This window comes from Camelus bactrianus, chromosome 12 (assembly GCF_048773025.1).
Source record: "Camelus bactrianus isolate YW-2024 breed Bactrian camel chromosome 12, ASM4877302v1, whole genome shotgun sequence".
NCBI classification, from domain to species: domain Eukaryota; kingdom Metazoa; phylum Chordata; class Mammalia; order Artiodactyla; family Camelidae; genus Camelus; species Camelus bactrianus.
The window spans coordinates 25,590,381-25,613,370 of record NC_133550.1 but is presented as its reverse complement, the minus strand read 5'-3'; the positions used below and the strand labels follow the sequence as shown (position 1 = coordinate 25,613,370).

At 32.9% G+C, this 22,990-nt stretch overlaps 1 protein-coding gene across 5 annotated transcripts in view; it reads right to left on the bottom strand.

The window, feature by feature from the left end:
- Positions 1-1,432: 1,432 nt before the first annotated feature.
- Positions 1,433-22,990, bottom strand: part of TBK1 (TANK binding kinase 1) — a 40,167-nt gene continuing 18,609 nt past the window's right edge. For 3 of the 5 annotated variants that reach the window (XM_074375069.1, XM_074375072.1, XM_045506992.2), the window contains 15 exons: positions 21,958-22,068; positions 19,005-19,184; positions 16,880-17,076; positions 16,088-16,146; positions 15,608-15,699; positions 13,391-13,492; positions 12,345-12,423; positions 8,709-8,830; positions 8,534-8,610; positions 7,915-7,954; positions 7,346-7,447; positions 7,121-7,217; positions 6,312-6,418; positions 6,011-6,082; positions 1,433-1,634 (listed from right to left, as the gene is read on the bottom strand). In XM_074375069.1, coding sequence (XP_074231170.1) covers positions 1,580-1,634; positions 6,011-6,082; positions 6,312-6,418; positions 7,121-7,217; positions 7,346-7,447; positions 7,915-7,954; positions 8,534-8,610; positions 8,709-8,830; positions 12,345-12,423; positions 13,391-13,492; positions 15,608-15,699; positions 16,088-16,146; positions 16,880-17,076; positions 19,005-19,184; positions 21,958-22,068 — 1,492 coding nt within the window. In that variant the 3' untranslated portion in view covers positions 1,433-1,579. Of the gene's footprint in view, positions 1,635-1,932; positions 2,696-3,155; positions 4,313-6,010; positions 6,083-6,311; positions 6,419-7,120; positions 7,218-7,345; positions 7,448-7,914; positions 7,955-8,533; positions 8,611-8,708; positions 8,831-12,344; positions 12,424-13,390; positions 13,493-15,607; positions 15,700-16,087; positions 16,147-16,879; positions 17,077-19,004; positions 19,185-21,957; positions 22,069-22,990 lie in introns of those variants that run through there. The other 2 variants (XM_074375070.1, XM_074375071.1) reach the window with 2 other exon arrangements.

The following is a 22,990-nucleotide window of genomic DNA, read 5'->3' as shown; positions in this document are numbered from 1 at the left end:
ACCCCACCTCACACCTATCAAAATGGCTATCATCAAAAAGAACACAAGTGTTGGCGACAATGTGGAGAAGAGGGAACCCTCATACACTGTTGTTAAGAATGTAAATTGGTGCAGCCACTGTGGAAAACCATATGGAGGGTTCTCAAAAAACTAAAAATAGAACTACGCTATGACCCAGCAATTCTACTCCTGGGTATACATCCAAAAAAACCAAAAACATTCATTTGAAAAGGTACCCCAATGTTCCTAGCAGAATTATTTACAACTGCCAAGATATGGAAGCAACCCAAGTGTCCACTGACAGATGAATGGACAAAGATGTGGCAGAATTATAACTATATATACACCCAAATACATACACACAATGAAATAATACCTGGTCATAAAAAAGAATGAAATTTTGTCACTTGCTTCTACATGGATGGACTTATAGGGCATTATGCAAAGTGAAATAAGTCAGACAGAGAAAGACAAAAATAGTATGAGATCACTTTTATGTGGAATCTGAAAAATACAAAAAACTACTGAATATAACAAAAAGAGATAGATTCACTGATATAGAAAACTAGTGTTTACCAGAAAGGGAAGGGGGATGCAATACATGGGTGGGGGATTAAGAAGTACAAACTGTTAGGTATAAAATAAGCTACAAAGATATACTGTACAACACAGGGAATACAGACAGTATTTTATAATAATTATAAATGGAGTATAACCTTTAAAAATTGTGAATCACTGTATTATACACCTGTAACTTATATACTATTGTACCTCAACTATACCTCAATAAAAAAGGGGACACTACAAAAAAAAAAAGTTAATCCCTTTTAACTAACTCATCTATTTGTTAAACACAATATTTTTAATCCCTGTCTTTTGGAAATATATCCCAATACTGGAAAAAAAAAAAAAGCTACTAAACTGAAGATGTAACTTATTTTAAAGCTAATTTCACTTACAATACTCACTGAAAATTTGGTTAGCAGACCAATGTTACCACGTATTTATTGACTTAAGGTGTTTTGAATGCGGATGCATTCTTGAGGGTAAAACTGAAAGCAAGAATGTTTGATTTACAAGTTGCTGTAATGAGGAATAAAACAGTAAGTCTTAAGCAATACTAATGTGGAACAGAACTGTTATTACCATACAGCTTATACAGTCTCCACAGCAAGTTTTTGCACTGGTGTTCTTTCCTACAGGTGCTTAAATAAAAATGAAGTCTGCAAATACATTGACTGATCACATAATTTAAGTAAAATTGTATGTAGTATCCAGTGATATAAACATTTAAACTACCTAGTTAAAGATATTCATGTTAGACGGTCAGATGGAAAATTAAAATTGAGAGAGATTAAACACCCCCTTGCCTCACACACTCTCAAACTAAACAGTTTTTGACAATGGGGTGACTGTATTTATAAAAGAAAAGTCATTTACCCATGCATTTATTTGTATAATGTGTACATGCGACACTTAAAATTCCCCACTACAATAATGCATCAATTTGAGATTTCAAATAACATCATAATCCGTTTTCAGTTTTCCAATGTTCATGGTAGCCAAATTTATTTACTCTTTAGGACATGATCTCTTTATGATATACAGGTTGTCCACGATCACACTTCGAAAATCTGAGAAGTCAGAAACCAAAACCAAAATCAAATCCTGCTAGACAAAATAATTTCTTGTTGAGCATAATCCTTTAGTCTAGAACTCTGGGTACATTTTTCAAAGAAGGTTCTCTCTGGATTTATATAGCATACATTTACAGAAGAACTTCTACTACACTTGGAATCAGCAGGTTTAGAAGAGACACAAAATTGCCTCTACGTCCAATTTCTGAGAATAATTCACCATTACCACCCATGTTATTTCTTTCAAAAGATAACTTGTTTCTCAAACCGTTGTACACAGAAAAATACAAACTCCTTACATTAAAACTGAGAAATTTATTGATATTTCTTCATGAAGTAGTAAGCAGAACTAAAGTAAAGAAGAAATATACAGCTTAAAACAGTTGAAATGATTCTAAACTTTTAGAGACAATTATACATTTACGGTCAAAATAAAAATGAACAGTTTTTAATAATTAAATCTCTTATAAATGTTTGCTCACTAACAGACCTGAAATTAAACAGATAGGAGGATAACTGGGGTAATGCCACTTTATCCTTCTCAAAAAACCTGTGATCCTAGTAAAACAGTGGTTCGGTTCCGCTCCCCACTCACAGAAGCTACCTCTCCATTCTACCACTTACAAATGAGGCAACCATCAGCCTTTACTGATTTGTAAGAATGCCAAGTTTGGCTCCACCTAAAAATGTTTCCAGAGGCAGTCAGAGATAATGACTCATTTCCAGAAGAGTAGAGGATCAGTGTCTCAACATATCAGTCATGGCTTTCTTCTAAGTGATCACTGAGGTCAAATGTCCTCATATAAATGTTAAAAGGTAAAATTACATCTTAACAGCAGCCAAAAATTTATATATTTTTTTATGTATTTACAGTATTGTACATATTTACATGGCCACACCAAATGGTGAAATGTAGAAACATAAGACCACCTATAGAAGCATTCATTTAATGCCTCAACATTATTTTCTTGTGCAAACTAAAATTTTCCTCAAAATTCTTAGAAAGCTAAAGACAGTCAACATTGCGAAGGCCACCATCCATGGTTAAAGAGCCAAACCTAAAACACAAAAGAAAGAAGGCAATCTCAAAAGATTCATCTATTTGGCCCACAAGAAGAATATAAAATACTTTGCAGAGGAATAAACTGTTATTTTTAAACAGTTAACCAACTATAATTTGCTCTATTTCTTACTGAAACACAGTGGTATAATAAATATGTGAAAAAATACAACTCAGTGGCTTGGGAAGACTTCTGAGAAGAAAATGGGGAGCAATGAAATCTGGAAAGTGTAAGGAAGAGATGGGTAATTTCTTTTTGGTGGGGTGGAATTTATAAGCAAAGATGTGGAGTTGGGAGCCAGTATAACATACTTAAGGGATGGTAAGGAATGGAACCTTGCTAGAAGAGAGTGTTATTTTGGGGAACAGTGGGAAATAAGGTTGGGTGAATTGGCTGGGGCCAGACTATTATATTCTTTCAATTCAAGTATGTATGTATATGTGTGTGTGTGTGTATATATTCTTTGAACTCTTTTTTTTTTTTTTTTTGGCTTTTTTGGGGAGGAGGGGCATGGGAGGTAATTAGGTTTATTTATTTATTTAATTTATGTATTTATTATGGAGGTACTGGGAATTGAACCCAGGACCCAATCATGCTAGGCATGCACTCTACCACTAGAGCTAAATCCTCCCTCCTCAAGTATGAATTCAGACTTCATGTTTCAGGTAACAGTTTAGAAATTTTTGAGCGAAGGGAGTGGGATGATTAGAGCAGTATTTAGGAAGATTGTTTTGGTTGTAAAACCCATAACAGATGGGAAGAGCTGGTTAAGGAAGTAGGTGGTAGATTATTACCATGGCTCGCAAGTGAGGGGAAAGGAGATCTAAATGAGGCTGATGAGGGGGAATAAGGAAACATTCTGAAGGAAGATTACAAACTTGATGAAAGGGAGTAAAGAAGAGTACGTGTCTGAAGTAATTTACGTTTACTGGAGTAGGAGAAAGGGGAAGAAGAAGAGGAAATTAGAGGGGAAACAGTTGGGAAGGATGATGTTAAGAGATTTTAGATATAAAAAAATCTGAAGTGATAGATATCCACATGGAGACACTGCACAAGGACTAGCTCTGGTATAAATCCTTCAGTGGTCACTTAACATTTAAGTTATGATGCTGCCATGTCTGATTACCCATACACTGTCCAACCTGCAAATAAAACACAAGCTACTGGACATGCTTTGGGAAGTGGGGATTTTATTCCAAAAAACATAATTGATTCAATATAAAATTTTGTGAACCATATTTTAATAGTCTCTCCTACTTTCTAATCTTTACCCTTACAGGATAAATTTAGGATTTAGCTAAAGTTGTAAAGAAACTATAGACTGAATGCATATGTAAAAAGTTATAGAGTTAGACAATTACTATGTAGTTGCTATAAACCAAAAGGGAAAAGACTTTAAAACCTAACAGGCAACTCACAGAAAAAAAATTGAATAAACATATAAAACATATAAAAAGATGTCTGACATCACTATTAACCAAAGAAATGCAAATTAAAACAAGATATCAGTTTTTACTCAACAAATTAGCAAATATTTAAAAAACTGGTAACATTCAGTGTTGCAAATGGGACTATAAACAAAGCCTTTCGAAGAATAAACTACCTTGTAATGGCCTGTAATGAAAAAGAATATGAAAAGAAATATATATATATGGACATGGATATATACACACACACAAACACACACACACACACATATAAATGAATTGCTATGCCATACACCAGAAATTAACAGAACACTGTTAATCGATTATATGTCAATGAAAAAGAAAGTAAAGAGAATATCTTTCAGGAAAGAAGTGTAAAAAAAATTTTTAGAGTAAACTAACACCACCTATCAAGTTAAATATGTACACCCTTTGTTGACCCAACACTCCACATCTAGAAACATCTAGAAATCAACTCTTCAAAAATTCTTACACAAATCTATGAAGATATACACATAAGTATGTTCACTGAACCATGGTTTGTAACTGTGAAAAGTCAGAAACAACTTAAGTGCCCAACAAATAGGGATGCACTAAATAGCCACGGTAGGTCTATATATTGGAATACCTGGCCGCTGTTGAAAATGAGAAAAATACAGCTATATGTAGGATATGAAAAAGCACCGTTCATATGCAGCCTTAAGTGAAGAAAGTAAGACTAAACCAGTATGAACAGAATGATTCCATTCCTATAAAACACACATGCACTATTAATAGTGATTACTTCTGTGGGGGTGGGGAGGTATGAGAAAGGGCAGGTGGAGTCTTTTATTTCAATTTTTACAATTGTATGTTGTTTGAAAAAATTGTAACAATTCATTAAATTCATTAAAAAAAAACCTGACAATCCTACAGAAGTGTCTGGTAAACTTTCTGCATGTAACTCGAAAATCATGTGACCTCCTGAGAGTAAATCTTTCCAAGATTCAGGAACCTCTGTTTGGTCTTTTTATTTGAGAACAGGGCTGGTGAGGAGAAGCTGATGGGAGGAGACAGGAGGCTGGGGTCCAGCTCCAGTTCATCTCCTCAGGTATGAGTTTCAGTACGTGTAGAACACGGACAGGCTATCTGCTCTGCCCCGTACAAGGCTGGAAGGCACGTTCAGTGCGGTCATGCAGTGTGAAAATGCCCTGCAAGTGTACAAAATGCTACACAGGTGTGAAACAACTGCATGAGCATTTTAGGGGTGACAGAAGCTGTGGAGAAGCCCTTAAGGGCTTGAAAGAGAAGGCGTCTACTCCCGAGCCAAACAGGACTCAACTTCTCTGAGCAACCCGGATAAGGAAATAGCCACCAAAAGTGGCTTTATAGGCTCTGCACGTTTTGCAACGCTCTTTCTCCTTGATCTCTGAGGATTGTGGAGGCCAGCAGACACCCGGCTCCTCCAAGAACTCCGTAAGCAGACGGCACTCATGTGCAAGGAGGTGTGCAGAGGGCTCTGGGAGTTACACAGCACTAGTCAGAGTGCTGGCATCTCATTAGCAACTCTGATTCCAAAACTGAAGATTATGGTTCTAATGAGAAAATGTTTTGAAAAATACTGTGCAAAAGATTTTTGTTTTCACAGACAGATTCAAAGAATTCTATTAACCAGTGAGTCTATAAAATGGAATCAATCACAGAGGACTTGTCTTTATCCAAACAACCCCAGACACATTAAAAAGCACCACAAAATTCATAAAATCTAAGGGTTCTGGCTTAATATTCCTTTCCCATTGCTGAACATACTGCTATAGGAAGACAGGCAGGTCCAAGTACAGATATATGTATAGGTATTTAATTGTATACATAATCACCGGGGCAGAAGGATTTTTGCATTACTCACCTTTCTAAAATATGATTATTTTCAGCAAGTTCTTTAACTACCCCTTCCATTTCTTCCTTTAATTTCTTCATACTATAATATTCAAAATAAAGACAAATAAGTACCTTTGCTCAAAAAAAGTATGAAAGGGTTTTAGAATTATATTTAGGTCAGTCTAGAGAACTAAAACCTGACATAAGTCATTAAGTATTAGCAAAAGTATTCATAACAAATATAAAACATTTCAAAATAAAACAGCAAGATCACAAAATGAAATAAAAACAAATGGAAACATTAAGTTACGAAATACTAAATTTCTTACCCAAGAGTCATTTCTACTAATGTGTTAGAACATGGATAAATTGGGGTCATGGTATGTTTGATCCCACTGGAGGCTGCAAACATTTTCTGTGGCAAAGTTTCTTGTAACTAAAACATCAAACAAAACAAAACAAAACAAAAAAATCCCATATCAATCACAGAACAAAATACTCACTATAGATCATACATCAAATGTTAATAGGTTTTATAAAAAACAAATTTGTGGTTTCCAGGGGGAAAAGGGTATGGGAAGGGATAAACTGGTCTGAGTCTGAGATTTACAGATACTAACTACAATATATAAAATAGGTAAATAAATTTCTACTATATAGCACAGGGAACTTTGCTCAATATCTTGTAGTTACCTATAATGGAAAAGAATATGAAAAGTAATATACATACATGTATATGTATGACTGAAACATTATGCTGTACATCAGAAATTGACACATTGTAAACTGACTATATTACAATTAAAAAAAGTTACAGGTTTTAATAAGCCCTTTATAGCTTTAAGTTTTAATTTTAAAACCATCAATGATACAATACTTAAAATCAAAACTCTTTTAAAAAACTTTTCTTACAGATGATAAAAATGGTCTATTAGACATTTTTAATCATAAAATATCTAAGTTCTTAAAACTCAGCTCAAAATATGTATCACAGATGGGCCAAGCAGAGCTGAATACAGGCATATTAATATCCTATTTCTCTCTTCTCAAACATTATCAGATATAAACTGAGAAGAATTTTATTTTAATTTTTCCTAATAGGAAAAAGTTTTTTTTCTAGACAGTTTTGAAGCTGTACCTCATTCGTATAATCTTGATATTTTGAAACTTCTTCTTCAATATCAAAACACTGATTAGTTAGGGATAATAACTGTTTCCTAAGATGAAGCATCTTTCTGAAAACCAAAAAGAACCAATTAATAAGCAGTCTAATAAAATATTATTCTAACTTAAAACATACAACATGCATTAAATTGTATGTTGTGCAGTCAACAACCAATCACTCCCCCAAAAGTCTACTTACCTCATCCATTCTTCTGACTTATCCAAAAATGCCTCGTACTTTTTAACACATTCATCTGTAAAGTGGGTCATAGCTTTTGTTGCATGATAATACAGTTTTTGCCTGCAATTTAGAAATAATCAGAGGCTTAAACCAATGTCACTGTTTCTATTTCCAATATTAAAGAATTTTCAAGTATATGAAATTTATGTTTCCAGTAATGATTAAGATAGACATTATAGCAGCAAGAGCAGAAAGAGAAGGTTCACAGTGGAGAATGGTCAAAAAATATTTATCGAATGAGGTTAAGGTTAAGACGGTGGTTAAGTCTGCCCTGGCCCATGTTCTGTATTATCTGTCCTTCTGCAATCGGAGCACATGAGGCAGAGGAAGACTGCTTCCTCATTCTCCCTTCTCAGTAACCTCTCAACCAGGGGCCAGACGGGTGGGCCTCAAATATGTGCACACACAGTAACAATTCTATAAAGTCAGGATTAAAATGTATTTTTCACTGTGATTAATTCCAACTTTAAGAAGAACTGCATTAATAACATAACCAAAAATAATTATTAAATAATCTGCATACTTACTTATCAAATTTGTGGATTTGTTCTTCATTATAAGCTAATCCTAAAAATAAGAATATATATTACTTCTGAAAATGCAGAATCATAAAATGTCACACAATATTTTTTCTTTTGTGATTATTACTTCAAAAAGACTGAGTTTAAAGCAGATGTCACAAATTTGTGCCCCATGGGTAGGCACAGCCTACAAATGCTTTTATTTGGTCTGTATGGTGCAAACATAAAAAAAAATTAACTGTCAACATTTAAAAGTCAGGATATTTCTAATAAAGTCTGCATTTCTAGCTTCTCTTGAGATCTAGGAAGACTGGGGAAATAATCAGATGAATCTGAGTAGGGGCCTCCCCTTCAGATGGGGGTCTCCTTTCTAGTTCGCCTCAGTCTCTACCAGCCAATCTTACTCCTTTCTGTTACATATGTGACGTCTAGAAGTTTGGAAATTCATGATCCCTGATTTGAAATACTCAAAAGGTTGGTTTTAAGAATAATTTTTAATACATTCAACCTCTTTCCTTACAGAGTAACTTAAGTAGTCAAACTTACAAATACACAAAATGAATTCAACTGAATTACAACCATTAGGGCTGACTCATTAGATTAACAAGTGACAAATTTTACTTACTACGTTCTGCTTTGTCTTTTTTGAACTGATAGTAAATCTCTGTGATGCAATTTAACAGGACTTGTAGCTTTTCTACACTATTTAAAGAAGAAAAATCCAAATAAATTAATGGAGCCAATGTGAAAAAGTACATTTAATAATAATTGCAGAAACTACCAATGAAGTTATAACCTACTGTCTATCTTTTGGATGAGTGCCTTCTTGATGGGTCCATGTATCTGCCAGCAATCCACCTGGAGATAGTTTGCTTTCAATATCCTGGAGACTGGTTTCTATTGTTCCCTGAGAACTGGAAAGCTAAATAGAACCAATGGGTTCAGATTCAGATCACCAAATATCAGAAATGAGAATCACAATGCCAACAGACTCTAAAGTCTGAATAATACTTCTTTTGCAGATTACTTCCATTCAACATCAGAATAATTATTTTTATCTTTAAATATAAGGACAGTTTCTTAGGTTGTATTCGACCAAAAGTACAATATGATAATAAAATATGAGTATTAGTACACTTATAAAACACTGCTTACACCAAATATCCTTTTTAAAAAAACATACAAAATACTTTCAACAATTAAGCTTCTGTTCATCTACAAAATATGGTTAGTACTCTACATGAAAATCAAATAGAACCATTAGCATAGTCCTAAGTATAAATGTGGGTATGCAAAATAATGCTTTGTTTAGAGGCCAAAGAATAGTAACTCCTCTTAAAAACAAAAAATGAAAAGAAATCTTATCTAAGGATCCTGTTCATTTTAAGCTTAGTAAATTTATCACTTTTCTACCACAGAACTGAGCATTTGTAAAACTTTTAAAGAAAAGATGAAGGTTAGACTTGAAGGATAAATATGTTTGAATACTTCAACGGTTCTGATACATACTACTGCTTTTCAAATAAAGTTTTAAGGGGCAGTTCACGCTGCTACTAGTAATCAACAAGCGTGCCCTTTCACTACACTCTTGTTAGCATTGCTATTACATAGTTTTTTAAGTCTTTGTAATGAGAGACAAAAGTGGTATTTTACTGTTATTACAGAATGCAATTTTCTATTACTATTGAGGTTGAATTTTTTTTTCAGGTGTTTCAATTAGATCTATTCATTTTAAAATCATTTCTAAATGTTCTTTGTCTATTTATTGCAGATCTAATGTTTTCTGTATGCATTTGTATGAGCTACTTTTATTTAAAAAACCCACTATTTCATTTTCTCAATCTATTTATTTTTTAACATTTTTTTTGACATACAGAGATCTTAAATTCTTCTATAGTCAAATATATATCTTGCTTTTCATGGTTTATGTCTTCTTGTTTAACATTAATGTTAAGAATGCATGACCTTGGGTGGGAATGGACAGACTGAGAGTTCAAAATTTGTAGATACTGACAGGCATATGTAGAATAGATAAACAAGATTATACTGTATAGCACAGGGAAATATATACAAGATCTTGTGGTAGCTCTCAGTGAAAAAAAAATGTGACAATGAATATATGTATGTTCATGTATAACTGAAAAATTGTGCTCTACACTGGACTTTGACACAACATTGTAAAATGACTATAACTCAATAAAAAAAGTTAAAAAAAAAAAAAAAAGAATGCATGACCTTATCCTTCCAAAATATGGAAAATAGTTTATGGACAAAGTTATTTTTTTACAGCATTACATAAAAGTGTGAGAAACTGCAAGCAGCATGAAGTACCAACATCAAGGGGGCAATAAGTAAAACTATTAATAAATCAATTGGCTGCAATATTATGTCTATTTAAAAAGTAGTTTTACCCAAAAACAAAACTGGAAAATGACTTTTATGTCATACAAAAAATAAAAATAATAACTGTATGTTCGTAGGGTAACAATCATTTAACAATATATATAAAAAGAGACAACAAAAACAATGGTTGCCAAAATTTTAGCAGCATCAGAATCATCTGGAGGCTTAAAACATTAATTGCTGGGCCCTACCATCAGAGTTTCTGATTCAACGGGTGGGGCCCCAAAATGCACATTTCTAACAAGCTCCCATGTGAGGCTGAGGCTGCTGTTCCAAGAACTACTTTGAGAATCACTGCTGCAGGACAATGAACAGAACTTTTTAAAAATTGAAGTATTGTTAATTTACAATGTTGTGCTAGTTTCTGGTGTACAGCTTAGTTTCTGTTTATAGCAGAACTTTTAAATAGTCATTTTTTGAGTCATGAGGACATGTGGCAACTTTTCTAACTTACAAATTTTTTATGGTGGGAAAAAATTTTAGGATCTCCATTAGGAAAGGAGCCACAGCAACTCAACACGTATGAGGAAAAACAATGAAATATAGTGAAAAATAAATAGCCTGAAATTGAAGCCCTGATTTCCCATGACTCCAGGATGACAAGCTATTTAATCATCTGTGCTTCAATTCTCCTAGGAAATCTAAATCTTCACAAAAATATCATAAAAATGAGAAATACTTTGGGCTCCCTAAAGGAAACATACAATTTCCATTCAAAGTGCTCAAATGAGTTGACCCTGGAAAGTCTATTAGGACTATGAACTGGTAAATCAAGTTCTAAGACAAAAGCAGAAAAAGAACAGAAAACATTTACAATGCTATGACTGCCTATACTTAAATACAGACAAATACTGGGGAAGACTGTTTCTTGTTTCTCTGACTTTTAACCTGTTTATTCCATAGCAACATTTTTCAAACATTTTTGATCACGACCTACAGTAAGAAATTCACTTTGTTTTACCTCAGTATCATTTAAATGTATATACGTAACTAAACTCAAAGTTTCATGGAACAGTAATTTCCTTATTATATGTGATACATTCTGCCATCTCTTTCATTTAAAAACATTGCTAATTGCAATGCACTAAGCTTTACAAACTATTAGTTGTTTATGACTCATATTTTGAAGACCGCTATTCTAGATCTAAAACTGAGGAAAAGAAACAACTAAAAATCAGCCTAAGGTCAGAAAGAGAAAAGGGATATCACATCAAGTCCTTTTGCCTTTACCCTTAACATTCATTTCATGAAGAATACTTCCAATGCTAAAAGCTTGCAGCAGTACAGCATTTTTATTTATCTCATTTAATTGGTACAGTAACCTGTGAGATAAGCAGAGTAGGAACTGCCCATTTTAAAGAAGAAGAAAGCAAGGATGCAAAGAACTGAAGTCCTTGCTTAAGCAGCCAGGCAGGAATAGCTAGGTAATTAGAGGCAGATCTGAGATTAGTAACCAGCTCTCAATACATAATTTCATGCTCTTCTACATTTTAATAAGAGATCCAGAGACTACCTGAAATGTTACTGTATCTTTCAGCAGAATAGAGACTTATGTCCTAATTTCTTTCTTTTTTTTTTTTTTTTCAGTTATAAAAATGATTCACTGACTTGAGCAAACCAAATCTTTTCTTTCCTTACTTTTCATTTTAGAAAAGATCTGGTATCTTCCTAACTTGCATCTATTTCTAAACAAGTTTAAGCACTCTGCATGTTAAATTATATTCATGAGCTTGAATTAACTGTCACAGAAGCAACACAAGAGCATTACGGATTTTAAGGAGAGGGAGGGAGAGACAGGAAGATGGAGAGAAAAATAGCCTTAACGCAAAGTAGGCTTTTGGAAATGTCATAAAGAATTCCATGGCAGTAAGGGTGTTTAAATAATTGGAAACAGTTCCTTAGGTTGGGAAAAAGACTACTCGTTCTCTGGAGATCTTTAGGTACATCATCTCCCCAGGAAAGTTCAGATCTAATCTTGCCAGCAAAGGAACAGATTATGAGCCCATGATAGTCATAATCTTGTAAATACTTACTCTCAACAATTTGGTGTGTATGTCTGAAATTTCACCTAACTCTGCTGCTTCTAGGTTGATCTTCATCAACTTTTCATATCTGTATGAAAAACAAGTACAGAAAAATTAAATGAGCATAAAAATTTAAATGAGCATAGATTTTAAAAGATGTCTTATAAAAAATTTTTTATCGTAACCATTTAAGAATAGAAATATTGAGGGGGAGGATATAGCTCAGTGATAGAGTGCCTGCCTAGCATGCACGAGGTCCTGGATTCAATTCCCAGTGCCTCCATTAAAAAATAAATAAATAAACCTAATTACCTCCCTAGCGGGGAAAAAAAAAAAAAAAAAAGAACAGAATATGGAATGCAAAGCCTACAAGTAACAGACTCCAAGAAAACTGGGTATCTCCGTAAGGAAGGAATTTTATATGTATCTACTTATAAATCTGTAGATTAAGAGATAAACTGTAAAAGCCAACTTTATTTCAAATAGTCTTATCAGGATAACAGGAAAAATACTAGATTTCAGAATTAATGGAGGTCAACAGTATATACTAATTTCATTTATTCTATTTCCTGTGCAGTACAAAATAGTATAGCTTAGAAAGAGGGCAGTTTAAAATATCATTCTGTTTCAAAAGGCATTCTTATGGATAAGATTAATAAGTAAGAGAAAACTAAAAGTAATGCCAAAATTCTAAAAATACTACCAAAATAAGGTTCTAGAATACCTCTTCCTACTTCCTTTGATTACAAATTTTATATTTTCCTATTCAGAGCTGTCTGCTTTGCAAGGTGAAAAAAATGAGATGTTTCTATTTCAAATTCCTTTTCCTTTTCAAAGGAAAGGAGAAAATACCACCAAAGAGATGGTACTCATTTCTTACTGAGACGACTGGGCATTTTTACCTTTGTGAGGAAGTGACTTAATCTAAGATTGTCCCTTAGTAGAAACACTTGCATAGCATGCTATATTACGTCAAGGATAACTAAACAAATTGAACAGAAATGGAAAAATAGTTAACATTTTAACCACCATTAGTAAGGAAGTAACCTACTCACACTTTCACAGTTTTTTCAATGTTTCTGATGCAGAAATCCAATGTGATCACAACTTCCGTCTTTTTGTGAACAGTTTCATTATAATCATCTTTAACTAGTTCTCTAAAAAATAGTAATATACTCATTAGTTTATTTAAGAGATAATTGTTTCCTCTTGTCTTTCAATAATTACACTGCTGTACTGCTTTCTGTTCAGACAAACTTAACAGTATTGATATACTATGAAAGCCAATTTACTTTTTACTATTGAAAGCATCTCTGTGAGCCTTATACCTATGCAGGGCACAAACCATTACCACTTATTAAGTTAACAGTTTAAAAATCTAAGGTATTAAAATTATATTAAGGAATAAAAACTAATCTACAAGGACACAAATAAGCTGAATAGCATTACATTTTATGCCACCACAATTAATTTTTATTGCTCATAGTAGACTATTGTCCGGTTTATACTTTAAATCAGTTAATATGATCTCTGAAGAAGCAAGATGACATAGTACATAACTGAAGGCTTTTGATCTATATCAGGGGTCAACAAATTAAGGTCTGATGCTTGTTTCTGCTAAGAATGGTACTTACATTTCTAAAGGTTGTAAAAGCAACATGAAAACAAAGAAGAGAGCTTATGCGACCCACAAAGTCTAAAATATTTACTGACTGAAAAATAAGTTTGCCTACAGCGGTCTACATTAAAAACTACTTTCTCATGAAAACGAATATATATGTATATGCACGATTGGCACACCATACACCAGAAACTGACACATTGTAACTGACTATACTTCAATTAAAAAATTTTTTAAAAACCCACTATTTTCTCATGACATATTGAACTAAAAGCTAATAAGAAAAGGAATAAAAGCTTCATGGAGCAGTGACTAGGGGAGAAACAGCAAGCAAGAGAAAACAAGAGCTGTTAGTAACAATGCTATGAAAACAAATGGAGTCAACCCTTAGATTTTTCCAGAAACCATTCCGTAAGAACAAAGAAGCTTCTTAATGGAAAGAGAGAAGCACAGGCTTACAAACTGGACATGTGAACACGATAAAATATTTTAAGCATAAATGTACAGGTTTAACATAAGGGCGACAGGAAAAAAAAAGAGCTTTATTCCTTTTTCTTCTTAGAAGCAGCAGCAGCAGAACAAGAATGATGAAATGCTTCATACATGTTTTTGCGAGAAGGGAAGGCCAAGTGTGAGGTAGGTAAAGATAAACTGTCACAAGAATTACAGCCTAAGAGCTCTATGAGTCTAGAGAACATGAGGCCATTTACTATGTGTGTACAAAACTCAAAAGCTTCAAATGATGTTGTATAGGACTAGAGGCATGATTCTTAAAAGGAAACATTTATTCTCCACTTCTATCAAATGGAAAGATGACAAATCACACCGTATTCATCCATTTCTTAGGGTCACTTTCAGGGGAAGAATACTTAGATGATCAATATTCTGACCTAGAGTAACTACATTAAGTGATTAAGTTTAAAAATTAGCTTTCAAATTGCCTATCAAGGTGAATGTATACTCATTTTGTATGATTTCACATACGTGAAATGTCTAGAAAAGGCAAATCTGTAGAGGGAGAAAGTATAATAGAGGTTATGCAGGGCTAGGAAGTTATAGGGGAAACAGGGAGTGACTACTAATGGGTGCAGGGTTTCCTTAGGGGATGAAAAATATTCTAAAATTAGTGAGAATGATTGTACAATTCTGTGAATGCACAAAGAAAATCAATGAGCTACACACTTTAAAAATAAGTGAATTAGACAGTGTGTGAATTATATCTCAATGATTCTATTAAAAAAGTTTTGTGTATACTTAATTCAAGAAAAGGGCAGGAAATGGAGGAAGATTCTGAGGACATAAACCCTAAAGAAGTACAGGTTGTACTAAATTATAAGAATGTCAAAGTCTTCCATGAAAGTGAAATTATAGCCAAGTCAAGGTCCTTGGAAAAGGAATTCATTTGCCATCACATCATACAGTGTGGGGATGATTTGTCCTCTCTGTCTCATAAAATTTTGGTAGGAATCAAATGAAAAAACAGTAGCTAAATGTTTTGTAAACTAAATGTGAAACAACTGTATTATATAGTAGCATCATGCATATAACCCTAACCTAGTCTGAAGAAGTAAAGCACCAATGATCAATGATTACCAGTTATTTCATGAGGCCTATGTGAAGGTCAGTTTTCAAATTTCAATCCATTACTTACATCAACCATCGTATCCCCTTTCGCATTAATTCCTGATAAAGCAGCAAGGTACTGGCAATCCTACAGGCATAACACACAACTCCTGTTATTGCCTAATGAAGAAATACACAATGTCAATATTTGGTGCTAACTCTAATACAGGGTAAGAAAAACTGTCACATAAATATTTTCAAGCTTTTGTGCTTTCACAATTAAAAACACAATAAAGCTACTAATTTCTAAAAGCTAAGGACAGATACAATTGCAATAAATATTTCACCCTTAACATAATAATGGTAAACATGCACTGTCTCAATGGAGAAAATTTTTTTGTGAGTTCAAAAAAGGATATAAAGAAAGAACACAAAATAATTTGCAATGGATAATTATCTAAATAAATAATTACCTAAATTATATAGGCATATACAAAGACTTTTTTATTGCTTCCACTATTGATAATTTTAATTTAGATGTTCAAACAGTAAATTAATAAATACTAACCTTAGCCATGCTGGCATCCCCATCTAAATCATATCGTGGATGTACTTTAGGCAGGAAAACTGAAATGTGAAGTAAAATAATTAAAATCAGAAATAAAAATTTATAAATTATTTTATCCTTTATATATCAATCTCTAAATTAAACATTAACCTCTAAATTACCTCTAAATTAAACATTAGTGGTAAAACTCTTTTAATGTTCTTTCCCAGGTTAAAAAAAACCACTTGAAAAAAAATGCTCATTTTTTAACAAATTACTAACAAATTACCTGCAATATTTCATTTTTTTCCTTAAATATATTCCAACATAAAAAGCTCAATGCTTCCCTTTAACTCCAAAGCAAATCCCAAAGATCCAAATAGAAATAGTAAAAATCTGGGTAAATTTCTTTTTCACCACTAGAATAATTTAAAAGATTTCCAAACGCAGATCTAATTTTCCTTAGACTCGAAAGCCTGGCAAAGTGTCTTATTCACCCTGGACACAATAAATACTTCCTGAAATTTATGACACAAAAGGCTATTTTGAGTGTTAGTAAAATACTAAAAGCAGAGAGCTATAGTAAAACACCTATTACAAACTACCACTTTATAAACAAAATATTTAAGGTCAAATTTTGTTGCCACCAAGACTATTTAATTCAACTACTACTCTCATACAACTAGTTTACAAAATTTTTATGTTTATGAAAGTTCTACATTAATATTATCATCAATCAGCTTTATGAAGATGACAATTTTTATAGGTTTTTTTTAGTGGCTAGTCAGAACAACAAGAAAAATTCCAGCTTACTTTTTTCATATATCAATCCAATGGTACTCAGAGGTTCCCGGCTTACTACAAAGATAGGATTTTCCTCAGTAGTTTTAGGGAAATGCTGTGCCAGTCTTCCAGGTTCTAGAACTAAACGTCGCCCTTCATATATAAGTTCTTGATTTGAAGAAATAATTTTGGTTTGTTTATACACCAGTTCATGAAATACGGTAGCACTGTGTGAGAAAAATCCAAAAGGACAATACAATTGGGATAAAAGAAGAGGTAAAATCTTTTTTTTTTTTTTTGATGAGTGCCACAACATCCACTTCTCAGGGATACTTTGGGTCATGGGCAGCCCATAGAAATGCTGCTTTGTTGCTATGGATACTATGAAGTCTATTACACTGAAAATCCCACATAACTTGTCTAGACAGCAATCAATGCTAAAATATTTTTATGTTTGGACACCTATAATGGATATGTGCAGCACATAGGACTCTTAATATTTAATAATGAGGAGCCCATGACAGGGAGTTTAAAAACACTGACTCTGGAATCAGAACAGCGGCGTTCAAATTCCAGTTCTTCCACTTACTTGTTGTATTACATTAAGTTACTTAACTCCTCTATGCTGAATTTCCTCATCTCTAAAATGGGAACAACAGTCCCCACCTCACAGAACTGTTGTGAGGATTAAATAACTTAAATATATAAAAAACTGAGAACAATACTTACCATGTGACTATAAAATGTTTGTAAATGAATTAATAAAATCAGGTATTCTCAAAATGACATTTTGAGAAAAAAGGTAGATTCTCCCTAAATAGATCCCATGAAATCAAAGAAATGTTTCAGCAGCAACGTTTGACTTGTCTCTGCCAAAAAGCCTCTGCTGTGATTTCTTGCTCAGCTTGGGTGGCCTTTTTATGTTCAAGTATACTCTTAAAATGAAATAGTGACCCACACCTATGATACGTTATCTATCCAGGCTTTTAAGAACCCAAATCATTTTAACTTAATGTTGTTATAATATTATTTCATTCATTATATTTACACTATATTGAATGCTTATATTGTGTTAGATATAGATATAAGGTAAAAATATCTAAGATGATATTCCATCTAACTGATTTAGTCCTTAATAATCACCAGTGAAAGTCTCTTTTTTAGTTTTATGAGGCACCAAAACTGCTATCTTCTCAAAACAGAAACTAAGGCATATAGAATGGGTGTATTTTTTTTCCCCTTTCATTTTAAAAAATATTTTATTTTGAGAGTATTATAGATTCACATGCAGTTATAATAAATTATACAGAGAGATGCCATATACCGTTTACCCAGTTTCCCCAAATGGTAACATCTTGCTTAAACAGTATACTATTGCAATCAGCATATTGATTCTGATATAGTCCACCTATCTTATTCAGATTTCCCTAGTTTCACATGTAAGGGTGTATTTAGTTATACGTAGTTTTATCACAGAGGTAGATTTTTTTTTATTATTCACATAGGTAGATTTTCTTTCATATGAGTGTAATGTGGATTTTTTTTTTTTTTGCTAAAACAAATGATTATTTCCCCAGCAGTCAAAAATGCCACATATGCAAATAATAACACATTAACTATCTATAAGAAGACTCTTGCTTTAACATTTTTTAAGTAGCAGGATAATACTCTTAATAAAACCTGGCCAATTTATTAGTAAATGCTATTTGTGGTTATGTGATCATGTAATTTGAAAGAAGGCACAGAAATGATTGTAGTTTTTAACTTTTTTTGGGGGTTGGGGGGTAATTAGGTTTATTTATTTATTTAATGGAGGTACTGAGGATTGAACCCAGGACCTCACGCATGCTAGGCATGCACTCTACCACTGAGCTATACCTTCCCCCAGAAATGAAAACAGTCTTGTAAAACTTGCAGTTTAAGAACAAGCTAATTTATCTGTAAATTTTAGAAAATTAGAGTATTAATCCTTTTACTCCAAAGACAAGTGAAAAGGAATTTACTAAGTATTCAACATAATTTTCTAAGCAGGAAGTGAGGACCTTTGGTGAAGCTGAGGTATCTTTTCTGTATTTCCTCTCCTGATTTATGAAAATATGTAATTATTACATAACACAACATTATAATATAGGAAAAAATATAAAGAAGTACTTACGTATTGTAGCTATGAATATAAATCTTATGAGCTGTCATTTGTTGTAGCGAAAATACATGAATTATCATTCGGTGAAGTATATCACTAGTTTCTGCAAAAAACTGGTCAAAACCCCAACACTTTTCCTGATCTGCCTCAAGGATGTTTGCAAGAACAGGGGTAAGTAGAACTTGAAGGCCCCTAAAATAGTAGTGAAAAAAGTTACTTGAAGAGTGAATATGTTATATTTTACCTTTGTACAAAATTACAATATTTACCAACAAATCAAAGGAACTGCTAATACTATTATCAGAACAGATTAACTGAAAAAAAAAAAGCCTACTTTTCAGAAAGCCAGGTAACCTTAGTTTACTATTACTTGTCAATGAATCAGGAGTTACAGTAATTTTATGTTAGCTTACTGGTTATTTTCTTTGATTCTCTCCTTCCCAAGTTTCCTCACTTTTCCAAACACATTCTAACATTGTTTATAAATGGCTATCCAAGTGAGATCAGTTGATTGGAACTAGGTGGTCATGAGGATAAGATAATGGTTTAATTTCAGGGTCATTAATGTCCTTTTAATATGTTACTTCAACACATAATTTCTTTTGCTGAATTTATGTATCTTTTGTAGAGTACTTCTTTAGGAAGGAAAATTACTATAACCATCCAGCAATCAATTAGTGTCAATTCAACTAGGAAAAAATCTTTGAATAATAAAACTAGACATTGAAAAAAAAAATGGAAGGACGTTTATTCTCTCATCCTTTCACTGAATTTTAAAATATGCTTAAATAGGCTCAATTATGGAATTTCAAGCAGTTTTAAAAATACATTCTTGCCTATATGACAGACACTGGGGTAACTGCTTGTCTTTAACAGTTTTTAGGGTATATAGTAGACATTATAATTTTTGCCTAACAGGATCTCCAGTCTAACTCAACTCCCTGTGCATAGATGGTCACAGCAGCCAGGTTTGTTGATTATGATTGATTAGAAGTGGCCATATGGTAGCATTTAAGTGAGTTAAATAAGAATCAACTCAGAAAACAAGGTCCTACTGTATAGCACAGGGAACTATCCATATTCAGTATCTTGTAATGACTTACAATGAAAAACATGAAAAGAAATAATATTAATACATATATATCTGAGTCACTATGCTGTACACCAGAAATTAACACAACACTGTAAATCAACTATACTTCAATTTAAAAAAAAAAAAACATCAACCCAGAAGTCTTTGCTAAAACTATCAGGAAAGAAAGTCTTTCTTTCCACTGAGCTTCCAAAGCTGTGAGTCTAGGAATGCCAGCAGCTATCCTGTGGCTGCCAGGAAGGAGCTTGACTGAAATAAAATAGATCTCAGAGAAAAGCAGGACTGAGCATTATGAAGAGACCAAGTCTTCATGACACAGTCTGATCTTAGGATCTAGCTTGGCTCTGAGTTACACACACATGTGAACTTTTAATTACAAAGACAGTCTATTCCCTTTTTCACTTATATGAGCTGAGATAGGTTTTTCTCACTGGCTATCCAGTCTTGGTTAATTAATACAAATAAGAAAGATGATGGTTATCTTTTTTGGTAGTTGTTACATTTTTGGTAGCTGTTTTCACTGCTGACTTGTAGTACTTAAAGTCCTTACTTTAAAAAAAAATCATATTACATACTTTCTGATACTTAAGCAATTTTTATCAAAGAGTTTATAACTTGGTGTGCTAAAGACTGATTAGATAGATAAGGCCTGTTACCTTCCTGAAATATGCAATCTACAGTTAAGACTGTCAAATTATTGACTCTGAGTTTCAGCAATATAGTTGTTAAAACAGCAAGTGTTCATTTCCAGATCCCTTTAAATTTTATCAGTTTTGCCTGAGATCTCCAAAATGAGTATTTTCTAAAACAAAATTTAACACAGATCACTATTGTAATATTAAACTGCTGCTCTCCAATAAAGTGATTTTCTCTTGGTAATTCTAGCTGCATGATACAATTTTATTTCGGAGACTTTTCTTTAAATAACACACAAAAACGAAACTGTCAGAACAGTGGCTTTCAAAAATGATATTATCATTGGAACTATTGGTTTAATTGAGTTTTCCCAGAAAGTAATATGTAAAATGATTGGAGATATTTTATTAGCTTGTGATACATATACATGGAATTTAAATAAATAATTTTGAATATTGATTTATATGTTGAAAGTCATACAAAAAGCACCTACAGACTATAAAAGGCATTAAGCCAATAAATCACCACCTAGTGTGTGTTCACTCGTGGATTATATAGCTACCACACTCAGGAAAAACAGAAGTTAATTCAGTAATTACAAGTTCTAAATACTGATGAGTGTCTTGGCTTTATTTCCAGAGTAAAATCTAAAATAATTCATTCTCTACTTTTAATTTCTTTTACCTTAATTCTTTCTTTGTGATAACAGGATTCATATATAATTTGAGTTCTAGCTGCTATCTTAAGAAAGAATCACATGAACATTCGAAATGCTTGAAAAGCAGTAGAAAATTGTTATTTCTCACCTTTTGAATAATATTACTTTTTGAAAATGAGGATAAAATTACCTTTTTGAGTGTTTGTTTTTTATAACTCTAGTTATTCCCATCTATACCACTATTTGTGCTCTGTCATTACAAAGGTCACCATAAAAGATACCGAAGTCCTAAGCTGGATCCCCCCTTAGGACACAATTCCAAGACCGTGACTAGCAATCTTAAAAATGTATGTATGGCCTATGTCCTAATATAGATCTGGCAAAATTATTTATATAGATCAGAATCAATCTTTACATTGCCCCAAAGACAAAAATCACCAATCAAGGCATATGCTTTCATAACATCTACAGAAAAATTTAAAACAAAACAAAACTACACTTAAGTATTTGTGACTTTAGTCAACAAAGATTCCTAACACCAAAGTACAAAAGAGGAGAGCTGGGTACACTATACTTACCGAGAAAGACTACAAGAAACAGGCATGTCTCCACTCCAGTCAATTGGTCCATTTTCTGCTTTCTGTACTCCAGATATTGCACCAGAAGGCTTTCCAGTAATTATTTTATACCTTGGGAGGAATAAAAGCAGATTAAAATAAGCAGTTTGTTACTGCATAGCCTATCAAAAGGCTTTGCAAAAAAATATTTCTTCAGGTGCACCTACAATTATCTACTAGATGAAACTTTCTGATTGACGTTCACAGGGTCCATAAAACAACAAAATGCTTTGAATCTGACTGACTGAAGTAGAATAGTGGTTGTACAATTATTTTATATATGCCATAATTAATTTTCATTTGGGCTCTCAGAATGCCATATAACAGCATCTTGATATTCACAACAAAAATATTAATTTTTCCATCTGAAAAAATTAAGCAAACACACAAAAAAGTTATGACACAGAATGTCTGTAGACCGTGAAAAAAGCATCCAATCCCTCTTGCCCATATTATCCAAAAGTACAGTCAACTGGGCCATGAAATTACTACAGATTGAACAAGAGTTTTCTTTAAAAAAAAAAAAAAAACTATACATAGAACAGTATCAGAAAGCTTTTTTGCATATTGAAAATATATATACATATATATGAATAGACCTGTACCAAAATTAAAAGCCAAACTTAATCTGCTTCTTGATGAAGGTGATAAAAATAAGGATGAATGAAGAAAGACATGAAAGAGGAGGCAAGGGAATACTGATAATGATGGAGGCAAGGCACTGAAAGCAGCCTTTCAGGTTTCTGCACTTTTCCTAAACAAACTCTGAAAGCAGCAGAGAAGTAAGAGGCTCATGCCTTCAAGAATATTTTTACCCAGATGAAAATGGAAATCACAACACAGCAGAATCTTAAATACATCTATAGGTATTATTTCTGGCATAATTTTTTTGGTTTGCTCAAGGTCTATGTAAATGTGCTCCAATATTCTTGTAGAACAAACCACTACAACAATTTGGACCATTTGGTGCTTCCTCAGCAGAGGCAGCCAGGAT